The 20203-nt window shown below is 44.1% G+C and overlaps 1 protein-coding gene across 2 annotated transcripts in view; it reads right to left on the bottom strand.

Annotated features, from left to right (window-relative positions):
• col18a1a (collagen type XVIII alpha 1 chain a) overlaps positions 1–14840 on the bottom strand; it is a 79646-nt gene extending 64806 nt beyond the window's left edge. The window contains exons 1-2 of one of the 2 annotated variants that reach the window (XM_076264317.1): positions 14705–14840; positions 14535–14608 (exon numbers count right to left, since the gene is read on the bottom strand). In XM_076264317.1, coding sequence (XP_076120432.1) covers positions 14535–14608; positions 14705–14715 — 85 coding nt within the window. In that variant the 5' untranslated portion in view covers positions 14716–14840. The remainder of the gene's footprint in view (positions 1–14534; positions 14609–14704) is intronic. The other variant, XM_076264318.1, reaches the window with a different exon arrangement.
• Between the last annotated feature and the right edge of the window lie 5363 nt (positions 14841–20203).

The following is a 20203-nucleotide window of genomic DNA, read 5'->3' on the forward strand; positions in this document are numbered from 1 at the left end:
TACTTTGCAGTAATTAACCAGCTGTGTGTTTAAAGCCACAGTCTTGTGAACATTTATCTTCAGACACAACTCTGCTGTAGATTTTACTGATTTGATATATCATTTGTGGATATCAGAGAGGTCACCGCAGCAGTAGCATATTAAGCAACCCTGTAGCTTGTAGTCATCTGTTTCTGACGTTAATGACTATTTCTCTAGTGACACTGGAGTCTCTCCAGACTCCTGCTCAATGAGATGCTGTATCTACTTAAAGCAAAACAAGGAAGTCATCTCTGTGCCCCAGTTAATTTCAATACCTGCCGAAAGCGAGCCTAACGAATCTGCGCTTTGGCGCGAGTGGAGCTCAGCTGACTCCCTAAGTAGACAGTGCTGGGAACAGACCCAGCCATTGTCACCCTGGGAGGGGTGCGCTTATTACACCTCTAATCCCCGCCACCTGACAAGGTGAGACGGCCACGCCACAAAGTCACAGGATCCCATTAGAGGAGGGGAGAAAAGAGGGCCTACGGGGCTTTTGTTCCTGTGAGGTGAGAGGATGTTCGTCTCTGGAGTGACGGCTACACACCAGCCTGGCATTAATAGTCCAGGATGCACTCACGATACACATATGTTATTTCTTAGCCTGGTTAAAGAGGTACCCAGAAGTTATGAAAAGACTGTTTGGGAAAACTCTTGACTCAAAAAGCCCACATCAATTAGAGACCTTTCCCTATGAAGTGAGAGCTGTTTGCCTTTGGACACAAAATACTGTATGTTGATAGGCCTCCAGCACCGCACAGGCAGGGAATGTTTATTTTGGCAAAGATGTATGGATGAGAGACAGGAGTGTGGAGGGACTATAGAAGAGGGAAGGGTCTACATTGTTACAGCTGGGAAGAGGCCTGCCTGAGTCTAAAGTCTGTTTACTGAAAGTCTGTCATAACGACGCAAAGGCAACAAACATACAGACGAAGGTGTCAATAATGAAATCCAGAGCCGCAGAGAGCAGCAGTGCATTACAGCACATGGCTTATTTACAATGATGGTTGAATTAGTCTGTCTGAGAGGCACTTCACATTCCTGCAATCATTCATATCTAATGAAATAGGGGCCCACTGCTTCACTTACACAAGTTTACTGACAAAGCAACCAGGCATTCCACATTCTCAGCATTCCCTTGTCAATCAGTAAAACCGATTGATTTGATTGCATATCACCACAACTAGTGTCAGTGATCTCATGGTTTTGCAGCAACTGCAAATTGTGGCTCAGGGCAATATTTCTCTGTGTGATAAACGGCAAAGCCTCTAAATACACAGTGTAAGCTTCCAGCCTGGCCACCTGGTAGCCTGGAATGTGTCTATGCTCCAACATCAACACTTTTTTTTTTAAAAAGTACATATTTGGCCTTTATTCAGATAGGACAGTGAAGAGTGACAGGAAGCGAGTTGGAGAGAGAGACGGGGTGGTATCGGGAGATGACCACAGGTCGTATTCGAACCCGCTACCCTGTGCGCACTTACACCCAAATACGGTAAGGCCGCTGCAGCTGCTTGCTCCACAGTTCCCTCATCAACACTATCTTTAATGTTGCATACTTTAACAGATATATGCCCTGACAGGCATGTTTCTGTTTTGTCTTGAGATGTTGAGTTTTGTCTGAGACAGTAGACCAGAAAACATTCAGACATGGAAAAACTCTCACTGGTGAGTCATCAACAATCAGAGTAGGTTAGGGTTTGCATTATCCCTGTCTCATTCCATCTCTTGGCATCCAGTGAAAAAAATGTGTAATTAAAAACGTAATTAAACATTTATTAAAAGTGGTCTCTGGAGTCTCTGGAATCTGGAGGCCTTCATAATTTGAGAGCACCAGTCCTAAATACAGCGTGTGAGCCGCATCGTTTAATGAGAAAAGGGAACTGTTGCTGGGGGGATGCTTTATATGGTATCCCATTGCAAGCAGTAAAAAACACATGAAATTCTACACACTAATGACAAAAAAAAGTCATGGAAACTTGACAGTTCTTTGTTGTTTAGGCAAGGTAAACTAGAAAGATTAGAAGATTACAAACACCACTGCCTTTGGTTGTGGGGTTGAGGGTTTTAGGTTTTCACACACCACCAGACATTTAGGCCTTGGCTGTCTGTAATTTCCAGCTCTTGTAATTACGCCCAGATTAGAACCCTTTCCACTTGGGGCTTAGCCTGTGTCCCTCTACTTAGAAAAAAAAAAAAACTTTCAGACGCTTGACCATTTACAATCTTCCAAAAAAAAAACTCTGAAACAGGACCCCCTTGATGACACTTCCTTGCAATCCTAAATCTGCTCTACTGTACTGCAGGTATGGCCCAGCACCTCTTTTCAAAGCTGAAGTTTAGATATGCGGAGGCACCAAGGAGGTGTAAAATGTCATATCGCAAACCTCCCACCCACCTCTTCACACAACAGTGTCCTTTTACTACTGCTGAGGGGCACCTCTGCAAATACTGATGTTTCCACAGTCTTTGCAGATGTGGCAAAAAAGCATGCCTATGCAGGTTACTGCTCCTCTCGAAAACGTTATGCAAATTCCAGGTCCATTGTCAGTAATAGTGTCAATTCACTGCTTAAGTGTGAAGTTTGTGGCACACCTCAATGTGAAGGGGAGCACAGATTCAAGTGAGCAGGGGCCATTAAACACAAATTCAAGAAGTCCATAAGCGCGTGGTTTTCAAAGCTGGCATCAAATTCCAGGGCACTGAGAATGCAACAGTCCATTCTTCAGTGTTAATCCCTGTTGCCTGGTTACTGACTGTCAAAGAAATCTTATACTTCAGGATTAGCTGGCAGACTGTGACCTTTTCTCCGATTTTGTTCTCTCTTTCTGTGGAAGAAACACTGATGAGTGAATCCCACTTGTGATGACGTGCTTACAGAGGATGGCTGAGAAGTGCTGGGTGCATCTTCAGACAGACACTCTCAAGCAAGTCGAGCACCTAACCTGCCTTTGATTGACACCCTAATCCACCTTAATGAGGAAGTAAATGACCTGGGGGGGGGGGGGGCAGGGTGTGTGTGTATGTGTGTGTAAAGAGGTGACGTTCAGCCTGTCGCTACATCACAGGTCTGAGATCCACCAAGACCTCAGTGCCAGATAATGGGGCTCTTTCATCCCAAAACAATGCAAGTCCTTCAATTAGCAAGGAGGAAACTGAATAGAGAGTGCCGACCTCTTTGTTTCAGGCCAGGATTTTAGCAGAGAAGCCTCAAGACTTCCTACTTTCTTCATGTAAACAACTCAAGTAGTGGCATGTTAATCCTCAGAAGTCCTACAAAGAAAACTCTGTGACAATAGAGTCTTAAAGAGAGTGTTGTGAGGAAAACATGAACTGTACAAAAAGTTAACCCAGCAAGAGCATTAATAATCAATTTAAGACCACAAAATCCAAAATGTTACCACACCCTGACAGAGTAAAGTTATCTAAACTTACGCTTCATTCCCAAATGAGACTGCAAAAGCTCTGTTTTCTGTTACCAACATGTACATAGGTTGTTGCAATCGAGTTACAGAATGTCCACTAAGTGCTGCAGAGCAATAAACAGCCATTCCCTGACAAAGGGCAATAGCAGCCAAAGACAAAGACAAGGACCAGAGACCAGAGACCAGGCAGGAGCTTTTCTGGAGCTCTGATTTTGAGAGCTTGCTGAGTTGTAACCTGGCTGTGTCTGTGAGGGGTTTTTTGTTTTCTTTCTTTCTATCTTTTTTCATCCAGACCCCTTCACACAAAGAAAAAAGGTGAGCCCTGGAGTTCCTCCCAGGTGGCAAAAAATTCCAGCTCGACCTGGAGTGCAATGCCAAGACGGTGTAATACTATCGTGGGCTTTAAAGATGAAAGTGCACAGCTGGCACTCAAGCCTGGCAAAGGAGTCGTGATTCGGAGCCACTAGCCCAGTAAAAGCAAAGATGAAAATGCCTCTGGCCAACTTCACCAAACATTCATAATTAAAAGCCAACATTGGCCAATGTTTTGACTGCCAATGATAGAAGCAACACAACTATGCTTTGCATACATTCCAGAGAGCATGTATTTGTTTTGAGTAGCTAAGACAAGGTGTCAACGTTTTGTAAGCTACAGGAGGAGGTGGTGTTAAAGTGGCAATAAAAACGCACTCCCACCCTCCACCCATTTGCACCAACAAAAGAAGGGAAAGAGGAATTCCAGTCAGCCATCTTATAATGAGGCATGCCACTGTGGTCATGTCCAGATTGAAAGACCTCCCGCTCCTGATGCATGGATAACGCTGGCATCGCCCGGCCAGCGAACAGACCTGCAAATCTTTCACTGCCCTCTAAAATGTTTTTAACGACCCCCGACAGTTGGCTAGCGTCCCTTCCTTCTCTTTGGCCTGTCTCGGTCCCTGGCATCGTTCCATGTGGCTCGCATCGGCGAGATGAATAGATGGCTTTCCTCATTGTCCCCTTCCTAACTCACGAACAAGACATTAGCAGCCTCCGAGCAGGCATTCACTCAGGCTCTTTAGCGTTAAGTGGCGTGACTAGCCCCCACAATAAAGGCCCACTGTCTTAAAGCCGAGCCTCCTTTAGGGCCCATTATAACCCCCGTCCTGACAACTGACACACCGTTTTTTTTTGCAAGAGAAACGCATCCGCCTCACCTTTATGTGGAAAACATTTATAAGGACTTTTTAATCCGACTAAATGCTCTCTGTCTTTGCAAGCGAGTGCAGTGCCCCGCTCTTCCTCTCTGCAGGCTCCACCCCGCCCCCATCCAGACGTTTCACTGTATCCCTCTGAGGAGCGAAAGAGAAGGCGGTGGCGGAGGGGAAGTGGACATGGCGAGCTGTTAGCCTCGGCCCAACCCTGAGCAGCTTGTGCAGCAGTTTGCTCCCTTTGCTCCCAGAGCCTCTAAACGCTCCAGCTGCACCTTTCAGGCTGGTGCTGAAAGCTTTTCCAAACCAAGCACTTCCCGGTGCTAGCCAGGGACACACTCGAGTAAAGGTACTGCAAAAGCAAACACAGGTCACACCTGGCTGCAAAGAACTGGAGGAGCCGGTGGGCCTCAGAGGAGGCTTAAAGCCGCCGCCTCCTCATTATTCCAATGACAGAGAAAAATCCATGAATGATACCCTCTCCCATATCAACCACTGCCCCCCACAATTCTCTAAGTCCTCAAGAGGCCTAGCATATGCTAAAGGACACGGAAAATCCCCTTTTTGTCCTCGAGCCCTCTGCACTTGATGTTAATCTCCCCGACCTAAGGGGAAAATGTCCCATCACACACCCGCGGTGTGAGATTTGTGAGGAGAGTGAAACAAGAGAGGTGTCTGAGAGGACTCTGCTCTCTCAGGCAGTCAACCAGCAAGAACTCACTGATCTCGACGAGAAGGAGGGGGCGAGTACTAATAACAAGGCCCATTATAAAGAAAATAGATCCGCAAATGAGCTCAGGCCCAAGGCTAAAGACATGATGGTGTTGAGACCTGTAGATGCCATCTTTAACCTACACTGCACATTCCAGTCTCATGCATTAAAAGAAATATCTTGCACACGTCTAAAGAGAGAATGGCTTTGCAAATTGGACGTATCAGATAAAGCAGTGTGGATCAGCTTACTGGCCTTTGCCCTCTCGCTTCTACGTGTTTTACAGTGGTGGTCATTCAAAATCCATTTTCATTCACGAAGATAAAGAAAATGGTGTCTTTTTTCCAGGGGGGGCCGTGTCTGGTTTCATTCCAGCCTGTGCTCGGAACTTGTTACCTGGGACGTGTAAACAGTCCTGGGGCTGGAGAAGAGGGGGAGAGGTGGCAGGTAAAGGGATCATATTTCCTCCGCGGAGGCCAAACACCCCTTTGCGCCTGACAAATCTGCACCTGGTGGCCATGGAAACCACCATTTTCGGCGAAGCTGAAGAGTTTGCCCTTCACGATGACAGTTCACTGAGATCATAAACACCCGGGTTCAAAAACGCGACAATTTATTACCCTGAGGTCCGGGGCAAACATTTACTCAGCATTGCTTACCAAATTCCATGACCCCTGAAAACTTTTTGAACCTGACCTCAGAGAGATCTCTTTTCAGTGGTTTTGCTTCCGCTCTTTATGGGCTGTCAATGAATAAAATGAGCCTGTGAGAAATGAGAATATTTGTCTATAATCACTCCAGCTCTGAGCATTTTCCTTTTACTGGGCTGGCTTCCAGCTATAAAATGCACTACAATTAGGTGCTCTATACACCTATAGTATCACAGTCAGTGTGTCAGGTATCAACATGGCTGTGTTTATGAACAGGAAATAAAACAAAGGTAGCAATGGTATGCTACTGTACAATGTGTGGCTAGATAAAGCCTTTGATGAGCTCAGTGTAACTGAAAAGGCTGACATCTCACATGCAAGCACATGCAAGCAAAATCAAGAATATCATTAGGTGTTTGAAAAGAGGAATTATCTGTTTTAAGAGCATATGCCGAGACAGTAGTTTACTAATTAAATCATTTTGACATGATATCTCTCGCTAATTGGTGCTTTGGGACTAAAAATGACTGGTTACTGTTTCAGTCTCCACCCAAACCCTTAAATCAAAAATAATTTCTTTGTCATATATTACACATGACAGCCACTTTATGAGTGCATACTGTTTTTACCCAAATTATTAATTGCATAGCTGCAAACCACACCGGTGTTTTCTGTACAATAATTCAGGGACACGCCTGACTTGGAATAACATTTGACAAAAGCACACCTCAAAACAGAACGGAAACAGAACTCTGTGAGCCTACAAGGTTTCTACAAACAGTACACAATGAGTTCACTTTGTAACTGGCAAGGACTCTCAAGAGACTAACAACGACCTTGTTTGTATACATCTCATCAAAGCCACTTTTTTGGTCCATCTAAACATGAGGGAGCTCTTGACGTTCTGTCAGTTGAGAGAGCCATCCTTTCTGGGGTGGAAAAAGGACCTCCCAAGCTGCCTCAGAAAACACCTCAGAAGGCAGCATGGCAACCTGACAAGACAGGGTCTGTCAGATCCCAGATGGAAATGTTAATGGAGAGTGTCCTCATCAGTATGCTGATGTCTGCATGCAAACCTCCTCACCATGAAATAACTGAAAGGCTCTGCTATAAAGCGAACTGCATGTCACGGCAGTACCCGTGACAGTACATGTAGCTCTAGAAAAGAAATGTATCATGGACAGCAGCCAGACACTCTAACAAGCGCCCTCCACCACCACCACCACCACCACCCTCACACCAACCATCCATCTGAACCCATGTTTGTGACAGCTACAAAAACAACAGTGCTAGCAGCGGCACTGACGCATGCACAATACGCCATCTTTAAGAAGACCTCACAAATCTGTGCCACGTCACACCTCCCAGCAGACCAACACACCTCGTCACACCTCCACCAAACGTAAAAAAGTATCTCCGGGCGCTGCCGTTTTCCAGCTTTTGAAAGCCACTCAGAGTCATTGGTGTGTCCCCGCAGGTAAGAGTGCACTCCGAAAGACGCGCTGGGTGTGGGCAAGAGTGCAACGCTAAGCCTGTCATTTGCTAAATAACGCTACGTGCAGCAGGGAAACAGTTGTAGGGATTAGAGGAGAATAAGGGGACTAAGTAAGGGTTTCAGACTAGGCAGGAAGGGAATTCTGGGTGGGAGAGAAAGATAGAGACAGACAGAGAGAGGGGGGGGGGGTAGGGAGAGAGAGAGGACACTCAGTCAGCCATGAGCAGTGGAGTGGGGTAGAGTGCACACAGTGTGCTGACCACCACAAATCCCCCTTTCATAAGGCCAGTTAGGTAATTATTGCTTTGCTCTCTGTCTTTTGGCATCATCCCACTAATGCTTTATCAAAGCCTTTGTGGGTGTCCCTACAAAAGTGTGTGTGTGTGTGTGTGTGTGTGTGTGTGTGTGTGTGTGTGTGTTTAGATTTATGTGTGACTAGGAGAGTGGATGAATGAATAAATGAATGGATGACAGACAGGCAAACATACAAATAGTGTCTGTCATCACAACTCATTGGTCCTTTCGTTGTACCAGTGACGTTTAAAAAGAATGCCCATAAAAGAAGTACGTTTAACAATTGATGAAGGTCAGATGAAGTACCAAACAAAAGGCTGACACACACTTGACACTGTCAGTGAACTCACCGAGCCCATGCATTTCACATACTGTTTGAAGATGAAGAACTTCAACACACTGAGAAGATAATGAAATCAAAGCACAGGAAGTTCACAGTAAAATGGCCTGAGCTGCTTTTCAGACCCTCAGAAGCCCTTAGTGAATATGTATGATGCTGTATGTGTGGCGTGGTCTGGGGTAGTTATGTCTGTGGTCTCTCTGAGGGTGGTATACTGTACCATGAACATGTTTAGGGTTGTAAATTAACAGGTTGTAAAGAATATCAGGTGACCAGACCGCCTCTCCTTGCCAGAATCTTAGGTTTTAGCTGTTCATTTCAGAGGGCATAATATTACCTACTGTAAAACACTGTATGGCACATCTGAAAATCTCAAGCATGTATGGTCCCTACTGTAATCAACAACACTGAGACAACAGACATAGTGCCTTCTCTTCTCCTTAATAGCATCTCTGCTGAAAGCAGGTGGGAAGAAATGACAATACAGCATCAAGACAAACAGATGTTCTCATCCCTGTCAGCCAGTGTTTGTCCTGGAAACAGCTCCTCGACGGTGATACGCATAGCGCTCACCTCTTTGATCTGACTCGCTGTAACACACAGCGTGCGGTCGGCTCTCATTCATATATGCAGCTCCCCATCCTGTGGCGTATGTAATTTTAGAGAGCGGACTCGAGTTTCATGCCTCCACCATACACACACACACACACACACACACACACACACACGTGTGCCCATCCCCGGCCTCTGCTCCATGTGGGCCTTCCACTCTCCTCTCGAAAAGCGGAAGCGTTCTTAAAGTGGCCGACAGTTATTGTTGGACCTGAGCCGACGGCACTTCCTCTCACCCCATCGCGACCAGAACTGCGCAGGTCTACAATTTCTGCCTGGGAGCGCCATGGCGATTGATCTCGGTCCAAGTCGTCTCCTGACTGACACACAAATGGGCGGTGGGATTTATACGATGAGTGTGCGGCTGATTATTGAGATATTTAAGGGGTCACGAAGCCACTAGGTCAGTCCGGCCATTTCTGGGTGAACATTTTTTCATACACACCAAATTGCTCGTGCAGGGGTCAGGGTGAATTAAGGAGGCTTAAGCCTCTTGTTGTCAAAATGAAAAGGAACCTAATACATGCTATCCCAGCGCAGAGCAACATTGCGGTGACGTTACTATGCGGCAAAGGAAATCCGCAAGGCGAAGGATATTGATACTTCAAACGCATACTCCTTTGCCCTGATCTGCACTCAAGCTGCTGGTGTGGGCTGGTTCCACATGGCCATTCAGACATTTTCGAGACAGCAACTATGAGAACAGGAAAGACTCCAGATGGGGCAGATTAGGGAATCAAAGCAGGATATGACAACCACAGCGCTCTTGTAAAAACACAGCCATGTGTAAATGGCCCTGCACCAACCTCACTCTTTCTATTTAGTCTCCACTAGAGATGGCTGAAGTTTTGGTCCAACACACATCTATGTGGGTGCAGTGGTGCATCAATAGCAATTGGGTATTTATCTTAAATATAACACAAAGGTAAAAAAGTTTTACTCATGTTAAACCTGCACTAAACTAATTTTCTGAGAAATACACAGTTGTGATGGGTTATGCTTGGGCACACAGGTGTGATGGGTTGTGCTTGGGCACACAGGTGTTTGTACTCTTGTACTCTTGCAGGAATGGGCAGCCCTTGCAGTTTCCTTGAAGACAACATAAATCCTGAGTTAACAGAATATCTGAGTGCCAGAGTCAACAATGGCAACAACATGATGTCCCCTCATTGACCACAAGCCTAAACAGCATTACAAAGCCATCTCAGAGACAGGATCCAAACAAACACTCTCTTTCCAAAGAACACATGTGGATGTACAGTCACACACACACACACGCACGCACACACACACACACAACATACACTCAGCTTTCACGCACACAACACACACGCTTTCACTCAGTGGGCGCTATAATTCAAGCTGCATGGGCACATGTGACATTCTGAGTTTGCAACAAGCGTGACAGTTTGAAAAGAGGCTGGGCAGCAGGCTGCAGCGAAACACCCCCCATGTCCCCTCTATCAGCATTCCTCAGCCACTAGAATGGGCCCCCCTCCCCATGTCTGCCAGGGCTCTGGGTAAGAAAGAAAAAACTTGAGCCATCAGTGAATCTGTTTATTGACTGGAAAATCTGTGGATTACCATCATCACTAGGAGTGGTGAGGCAGAACAGGGCCTATGCATGATCTGCTCTGTTCTCGCATATTCACCGCCACCATCACTGACCTAAGAGATCACGGAACAGGGTTAAAGGTTATACCCTGCCGGGAACGGTATTCTTCCGACTTCTAATTAAAGACAACAATAGATGATTTGATGGGTGAAAAAAAATGCAAACACCACTAAAAGGTGGGTGTGTAGAGTCTGCTTTTTAAAATGTGTCTGTGGTCTAGTCTGTGTAGCTATGCACAATCAAACATGTTCAGACCACTATCATAACTTAAGCAACTGTATTCCTCTTCAAAGCATCAGGTATCAAGTCCCATCAAGTCCTATCTCCACCCTTTAAACAGACATCTCCAGTTGATGATGCTAACAAATGCTGAACAATTCTTCCTCACTCTTTCAACACAATACACCTGTAAACGGGGATAATTTATTATCATCCAGACAGAGCAGCAACTGATCTAAAGTTACATGACAGTACAAATGATGAACAACTCACACAACATGACACAATATGTCTAAGCTGGAAAATAATACAGATGCTGGATGTCTGTTGTAACAAATGGTGAAATAACGTGTACGGCGTGAGGCCATGTTTGTGAAGCAGTGTATTGGGTCAAATTCATTTTGAGTTTAAGATGATGGCGACACTATCTTGACTTAACAACTGAAAAAAGTTCCACACTGTGCATGTTAGGAGTCAGAACAATCCAGCTGTCAATTGACAGAAGGTAAGAAGGATTTCCTCTCCCGACACATGGCGTATGTGGATTGCAACTGTTATCTGCAATCCTGAGTGGAATGAAAATGATTTATGGAGTGTTGCTGAGACTTCAAAGGAGAACAGCTATCCAATATCCAGAGGCCGCCCAACAGAAAATGTCAGAGTTCAGAGGTTTCTTAAGGTTCTCCAAATCATTTGCTAAACATATCCATCAGAATATAAAAATGCTATTTATTCATTCTTTATATGTTTTAAATATAAAATCACTTCATTTCTGGATAAATATCTATATATAATAATATAATATAAGTATCTCTATCTACAGTCTAGTCTTTTAGGAAACACCACAGACATTCCAGCATCATGACCCTAAGCGTCCAGTCCTTAGTTTTGGAAAATGTCCCCAGAACTTGGCAAAGGGTAATCCCGAGAGAATTTGGCCAACAAAGGGCGAGGTGACCTCTATAGCTCTTGAGTGGAGGCTTGCAAACATGTGGTCTCTTTTTGTTTGGTGTGGTGGGGGCTTTGTTGGTTTCTGTACACAGGACTCAGTGGGGCCCTTCCTGGCCCCCGGTGTTTTGGCATCCCCCTATGACAGGTGGACGCCCTTGTTTGCAGAGATTTTTAATGCAGCATTTTATTCAGTGATTAAATGTGCCGGTAGGGTGTCCCCTTACAGCTGCGGCCCTCCTCAGGGCACCAGGCTTCAGGCTTGGCTATGTGAGGAGTGGGGGGGGGGGGGGGGGCTGATTGAATGACAATAGGGAATCCTCCCTTAAGGCAAGTGAAGAGAATGGCTCTTTACACCCCAGTGACTTCAACTCAGCATCAGCTCCTCGTATATGCCTAGCACTACCAAAGTACTGGAAAACTCTGGAAAAGCTCTTTTTAAAAGAAAAAAGAAATGTTAGGCTAGTAATTACTGATTCATTACATTACAACTGATGCTGAATCCTGTCCTAACACATCTATCAAACCCAGAATGCCTAACCTGCACTTATCATGTATATCCATCTCCTACTATCTCTGACTTCTCTTCTGGATGGTACCTCAACGTATGAACCTTCACCCTCAAACCTCTGCAATCTCAACCTCTGGTTATTTTGCACTCACATCCTCTTGCCGTACTTGCCATGTAGTATTTATTGCTATACTAAGGTCTCGTCTGCAACATAGCTTGAAGAGTAGTCCTCACTTGAAAGTTGCCCGGGATAAAAGCATAATGAATGTAGATGTAAATGTAAGAGTAATAGGCACTTTCACATTTTCAGGGATGGCACATGACAGCCTGCTGACTTTGATGACGATTCAGGAGTTTGACTATGTGAGGGCAATGGGTTAATACAAAACCACATCAACAGGTGAAAGTGCCGAAATGATTACTCACTCACACAGCTCTGAGTTGGATCACACATGCCTGCAGCCGGCTAAAAAAAACATTGGCCATTCATATCAAACCACACCCAGGACACCTGACACTTCCTCTTTCATGCCTGTAACTGGGAGTATCTCTTACAGTCTCATTGTGGATCATTAGGTCTTCACTGCATCTGTGCAAATAGACCACCGTTCCTATAGATGAACTTGTCCCCAAAGCACCAAATCGGATACCTTTAGGTTGAGCCCGGAGAAGAATAGTTCCCAGCGTTGTTCTGACAGAGTCACATCAATACCTTAGACCTATCTACAGTATAGTATATAGGCCATTGACAAGGCGGATATGATGAGCCTAGTGAGCAGCATCAATCAAATATTTATGGAGGCGTTCTCAGTTTCTTTCTTTGGTTTCTATGTGACATCTGTATAACCATCAGGCTGACACATGGCTAAATTAAATGCAGGACTGTGGTGAGGTTTGTGGGTAAATAATTCACATCGGAAGAGATGTGCACTCCTCTGAAGTTCACTTCCTACGATACCGTGCAAAGAGACTCACCTCCAGACTCGCCCTAAACAGATATGGGGACAGACATTGAGCAAACATGTGGAAGAATGTGGGTTTAAAAGGAAGACTTTGGACTTGAAAGTGACCTAAATTAACAATAATCCAGCTAAAGAATAAAGAGCATGATGGAACATGGATTTTAGCTCCATGAAAGCTTAAAACCACTTTCTGAAAAGCAGTTGTTTTCTTTGGGGAATCTTTTGAACCAGAGTGGCTTATTGCTTATAGAGAAAGTTGATAGTGTTGTGAACTGTTGAATCACAGCAGTGCCACATTCAGGTGGTTTAATGATTTCTGAAAAGATCATTATAGTCTGGCTGTGCAGGGTTTATATAGAGGGGCACATATTTAGATAGTTTCTGCACTTTAAGCCTCACCCTGAACAGTTTGTATCTGCTCGAACTGATAGATGTTTAGTGAACACTTAGTGGAATTATAAGGACTAGACCATAGGCCTCTCAACAAAAATATAACTTCTCATTAAAGCATTAGTATATTTGCGGAATAAAATTTTTAAATGATAGTGTTGAGATGATAGGAGAGATCATGTGAAGGTAGATCATATAACCAACAGATTTTAAGGGAAAACAATTACAACACAGATGAAATTAGAGTATAAGTGGCAATGATCACTACCCACGAGAAAATTATTTTCTCAGATAATATTCATTAGTGGACAGTGATGGTAGATACAGAAAAAGACAAATGATTGGCCGATCATAAACCACGTCTATTTGTATCTCATCTAGAATGACCTTGTATGTGAATATTGGCGTGGCAGTGTAAGAGATTCTATGGGTAGATGTAACTTGATTAGAGGACTTCTGACATGACGATTTGCTTTCTAATAACCTCAAGGCAAAAGGACATGCATGAACAACACAAGTCTACTAATGCCATTCCGCTCCAAACCCCACATCCGCTAAGTGCTGCGGTACCTCGTCTATCACCTGCTGCAGATTCAAGTTCATTAGGCTATATTAGTCTTTTCATTAAAAGAGAGTTTGCTTGCAGATCTCAACACGCGTCTGACCATGCACTATAGATGTGTCTGGACCAGTAATGAAAAGCCTGGGTCCAGCAGTAAGTCTCCACTAAAAACGAAAAGCATATGATACTGTTAATAAACTTTCAACGTGTGCATGTTGTTACCAAATAATTATGCACAATGCTACTGTACACTTATCCAGATCCCCATTTTTAAAGATTGGGGCAATGTAGGGCCACACCGAATCTAGCCTACCTCATATGATATCAACAGATACGGCTGGTATGGTGTGTGCATCACTACAATAGGCAAATACAACTTTGCTTACAGGCATGCTGTTGTTATATTTCTGTCTATGCCTTTTCAACTAACTGCACAGGTCAGGAACACTCCGGTAAAACACGAAAATCACGTTAAGTTTCCCACTTCAAGATCTTTACATGATATTAGCACAAAACGAACGAAACAGGGGGCACAGGTAAAGAATCCCATCTGCCGTGAAAGTACCCTTCTTCACTTAGGTTCTGTCTTACCTTTCCATTGCGATGCTGTCGGCGCCACCGCAATTAAGAGGCAGAGAACTATTGGTCCCAGCCACAAATAACACCTGCAAAGAAATGGTAAGTTAGCCTACATGCTGGAACAATTTCACCTGCAAAGGTAACATAACTTCTGCATATAACATGGTTACACGAACACATACCTTTTACTCATCTGAAAATCAGTTGTGACGCGCGCAAAATAACCTACATGGACTATGGTGAAAATGAAGATGAAAGTTTGCACCCTTCCCCGAGTTGTAGAGTCCTGAGACCGGTTACTTAGAACAGCTGATGTGAATGGGCTCTCAACCTCATCGCGGATGAGAGACTGAAGGGGGAGAAAAGGGGCGCACGACGTCTGACGAATATGCCGCTGGGTCCTAAAGCGCCCAATTCCCTATTACGTTGACATGTGGATGTGTTAAAAAAAAGACTTGACTGATTTTTTACTAGCCTAGAAATCTAGACGCACCCTAGCGGCGGCAAATTAATTTGCTATACATGTCAATGATATAGGATGGCCCGCCAGGCTAATTTTTTACATCTTAAATTGAGAAATACAGAATACATGGATGCCTGGTTTCAAAACATATCTGCAATAATGATAAAGCCTACCTAAGTGGTTTAGTAAACAGAGGAAATTGTTCTATGTTTTGATCTACAGTAGCTTATCTATGCCTTTTTGTTTTCAAATGGAACACTGAGCATGGCTATCTCTTCATTGATTTCATGTGAAGCCTAATTCAACGAAACACCAGTAAAGTAAGGTGCCTGCTTGATAACCCCCAGAGAAATGTCTGTATCTTGTTCTGTTGGTGATGTTTTTTACCCACAAAGGTTGCTTTGATTTTGTTTTTGATGGTAAAAATAGGATTGTTTGTTGATTGGCCACTGTGGAAATTCCCTAGGAATTACACACATCTCCTGTGTATATTTGAAATGAAACTTGTTCAAGTGAAACAGTTGATAGTTGTATCAGTCTCAATTATTAATCTGTTAAAGGGACACCAGGCAAGCCTGATGCTTTTTCTCTACGAAACTCCCCCTCGCTCTGTCTGAAGCTCTTTTCCTTTTCATTGCGTCTTCTGTCAAGGGTTTTCGCTGCTTCTTCGCCGGCTCTGACACGTTTGCAACAATCTCTAGCGTTTCGTTAGCCTGCCTCTGTGCTGTAAACTGATCCTGCTTCGGTCGGTGGGTAGGATACACCGAACTTGCAAGTGGGATATTCTTCCTACAGGCAGTAGGGGCGGGCAAGAGAGCCTTCATTCGCCCCGTAATGAGTCATTTAACCATACCGACTTACGAAGATGATTAATTAACACGAAAACGTTGCCTGGTGTCCCTTTAAGAAACCAATGCCGTTTGTTTGTTTATTACTTTAACAGTTACCTTATGAGTGTCAGGGGTCTAACACAGACCAGAGTTTACAGATAATTGCTTGACTTCTTAAGCTCTTTCAACAGCAATCTGAGAGGAAGTTTTGAAATATTTTGAACATTTTGGAGGTAGCCTATACATGTTTTGTGATAATACAATTCCTTTATATTATCTATAACTCTAAAAATGTGTGCCATGTCTTTAAACCTCACGGCAAACATTTCTGCAAAGGAGCTTTTGCCACAGTGTCAACGCATAGAGGTTGTACAGTTAACCTCCGGCCACTTGCAAGTACAGTAGAAATTTCTCCGCGTTCCATCTGTGGCCACCCGAAGCAAAGTAAAACATTCTTCACACCCTGTGTGAAGTAAGAACAAATCATGGCCAGTAACCAGTGCATTTATCTGTTACCACTGAAGTGGGTCAGGGAGCGAGTGTTTGCTCTGTGGGCCTCCCCCTGCAGAGGTGCATGCACTAAGAAACACACTCAGTCTTGACTCTTTAACGGAGAAGGAGGGGAGTGTCTCTCAGGAAGAAGTTCAGACGGCGTGTGGAGGGACCTCTTTAAAGTGCCTCTTGCAGGACAACTGGGGCTGGACTGAAGGAGACCATTCCAGATGCACTCACAGGCAGTCCCATTGCTCGCCCAGTCATTTCCAACATTCCTTTTAGGTGTGACCTCTCAGTGATCACACAACTGGGGAGTGGGGTGGTGCTGGAGGCAGGGAGAGAGGAGGGGGAGAGAATGAGAGAGAGAGAGAGAGAGAGAGAGACAAGGATAAGAGAAAGAGAGAGAAGATGAGGATGAAAGAATGATAGAGAGAGAGAGAAGGATTAGAGGATAAGAAAGAACACACAATGATAAGTGAATGAAAGAGGAGAGAGAGGTAGCGAGGAATCAAAAGAGAAAAGGAGAGACAGTAAAAACGACAAAGATGGGGAGACACTGTAAGAGAAAGAGGGAGAAAGAGAGCAAGAGAGAGATGGGGAGACACTGTAAGAGAAAGAGGGAGAAAGAGAACAAGAGAGAGATGGGGAGACCTTGTAAGAGAAAGAGGGAGAAAGAGAGCAAGAGAGAGATGGGGAGACACTGTGAGAGAAAGAGAGTGACTTTAGGGACTACAGTCTCACCTCACTTGGCTCAGGTGCTGGTCCACAGCCCAGGCCGTCCGTAATGTGTGCATCCCAGGCCTGCTGTTGCAACACGTTCCTAGGCTTGCTCTCCCTGCATTCCAATGTCAGCGCAATGGATAGCACCCTGAAACAGGACCCAAACACTATGGAAACTGGCTCGGGCCCATTATTCTATAAGTGCTGAGTTCAGTTCTAGCCACAGATCTGGGCATCAGTGTTTGGCCATTTCAGCTGAAGTATCTGTTTTCTATTATGAAGGGTTTGGGAGGATTGTGGGTGAATTGCATATCGAGTATGAGAGAAATGTAATATGACATTTTCTCAGGCCTCCAAAAACTAAATCTCTCACAGGAAAATATCACATTATATAGTTCACACCTCTTTAAACATAACCCAGACATTTTGGCAGGCTAGTGTTTCATATGGGTAGATTTCTGTAGAATGCCTTGTCGTTTTTCCCAAGTCCCAGCCTTTTCAGCCCAATAGCACTCATTTTTGAGGATTAAGAAATTAACATCATTTACAGCCAAGAAATGAATGTGTAGAATCTCTTGGGAGTCTACAGTAGAAGAACATGGATGTTTGGACTAGGTTATCCTGGCAGCTGTTCTGGAGGTGTGAGGTGGATCGAGGACAAACGCCATGGCTCCTGGGGAAGTGTTGTCTGCTTCTGAATGTTTCAGTCCTTATTTACAGCAAGTGTATCCCAATCGGCGCACCTCTTACCCTGTTCTGTTCTGTGTCCCAATCGTCGCACCTCTTACCCTGTTCTGCTCTGTTCTGTGTGTCCCAATCGGCGCACCTCTTACCCTGTTCTGTTCTGTTCTGTGTGTCCCAATCGGCGCACCTCTTACCCTGTTCTGTTCTGTTCTGTGTGTCCCAATCGGCGCACCTCTTACCCTGTTCTGTTCTGTGTGTCCCAATCGGCGCACCTCTTACCCTGTTCTGTTCTGTTCTGTGTGTCCCAATCGGCGCACCTCTTACCCTGTTCTGTGCGGATCCCAATCGGCGCACCTCTTACCCTGTTCTGTTCTGTGGATCCCAATCGGCGCACCTCTTACCCTGTTCTGGCAGAGATAATGAATGAGCTCGGAGAATGTCAGTTAACCCTTTCATGACCCCACAGAGAGGAGATGAAGTTCCAGCACAGCGCTTTGCAGACTGAATGAAAGGTATTTGTGTTCAGCAAACACATACCTGACATTTTGTGAGTCTATGATACGATTCAATGTTCTCTTGTGTATCCGTCTGCCCAAGAAAGCTAAATTTCTGTACATTTTGGTATGTAAGTAACTTCCAGACTGGCTTTTGTGCCAAACAGATGTGACGGATATACGGATATCAGTATATTTTCTTACAAATATACAAGGTGATTAGCCTATAAAATCTAGACGCACTATAGCTGCAGCAAATGTAATTTGCTTCCGGGGCTAGTCTAGCAACTCTCCGTTGGCTTGCGAGCTCGAAAAATTAAACTTCTATAGGGCCAATCACATCGTGTATAGAGACGTTAGGCGGGCTTAACATAATGATTGATGGCAGAGCTGCAATGGTTTGGCTTGAATTCCCTGCTACTTGAAAATAAAGAAGATGGATGTTGCTGTTGGCGAACAGCGTGACACAAGTTAAGCTTTTTTAATTGGCAAAAGTTTGAACTAGCCAACTAGCTCCGCTGGTGGGAAAACGCATGGGACTCATAGCGCTGTCCTATTGCGTGCAGAGGGAATTTGAAAGACAACTGATTATCCCGCCCCTCGGACTGAGCACTGCGAACGGTGAGTGCCCAGACCTTACATTTTAATGTGGGTCTGGCTCGTCAGGCTACCAGGTGATCATAACACAGTGAATATTAATAAAGTACAGTACAGGTATGTACTTGATAGTGTAGTAATAATCCCCTTGACCAAGTCCTCTTCATATTTTACGAATGTAAAATCCAAAGAGATGCTCATACACCTGTATGATATAAACCTAACCACTTGGTATTATACCATTATGTAGTAGAACTAAAAAAAGACACCAAAAACTCAGTGGGCAGGGAAGGTCACTTTTAGTAAGCTGGTGAATAGATTAGTTGGCATACGTCAAGAAACATCAACTGAACAATTCCCAGAGGACACAAAAGAGTTGAACATCTGAGAACAGGATGAGCTCAAGTTTAAGGTCCTGGGAAATGAATAGTTTCATTTTATTGTGCCGTACTGCTTTGATCACATCTTCTCTGGACAAACATTTAAATCTGGCATTGGATTATATCCAATCTAATCTGCATCATTAAGGAAGGTATGTTGATGTGTCTGCTTGAATCAAATATTGATACACTACACACATTTAACAGTGATTAAAAAGACATTTTGGGGATGGGAAAATGTGGTGGTGTAAGGCAAAAATATTCTTCAAAATGGTGACATGTTACATTTTACACGTTGGGAAATTTACTACTAGTACAGCCTCCTCTATGAGTTTATTACATCATCAACTGACAGCAAAGAGGTCTACAAAGGTAACAGGCCACTATTTCTCACTATAATACAAGCTGTGCTGAGTACAGAAGGATTTTTTATGGGCATATTTAGATTCACTGAAAAACTCAATGCCTTCTGCCTGAGTAAGTGGGAATGAGAATGTTATATGGCTATGTAAGGACATACAGCAAAGCAAGCCAGCATGAAAAGTGATACGCTCAAGTAAGTGGAAATAATGATAGATCATTACAATCTTGAAGTCAAATTTACACTACTGAATAAACAAGCTTTTGTAGAGCTCCGAAGCCTTATTTCTTCTTAACATTATGACAGCACAAATAAAGACATCATGTCAGCCAGGCATGGAGGAGAGAGTTTAGCATCTCAGGTGCAATATTCTCTCTGCCTCAATAGCAATATTCTGCTTGTGGCTTTGCACTGCCAAGAGAAGCTGTCATGGCAGTATGTCTAGGGATGTAAAATAACTGTTGTTTTTGCACAACATCTAACTCCTTACTCACAATTTACAGAAAAAACAACATTCAAGATAGGCTTTTGACTAACACAAAGGAAAAACCTTTATGCTGGGATTCTCCCCTACCTATTCAGGTATATTCTACTGAAGTGAGGGATCAGGAAGGGTAAGTGGATGGGTTTAATGTATAGAGAACCTATGTTGTTCGA

This window comes from Alosa pseudoharengus, unplaced genomic scaffold (assembly GCF_046254945.1).
Source record: "Alosa pseudoharengus isolate Yale_2024_CS ecotype anadromous, Long Island Sound unplaced genomic scaffold, YU_APseudo_1.1 YU_APseudo_1.1_scf_3, whole genome shotgun sequence".
In the NCBI taxonomy this organism is placed as follows: domain Eukaryota; kingdom Metazoa; phylum Chordata; class Actinopteri; order Clupeiformes; family Clupeidae; genus Alosa; species Alosa pseudoharengus.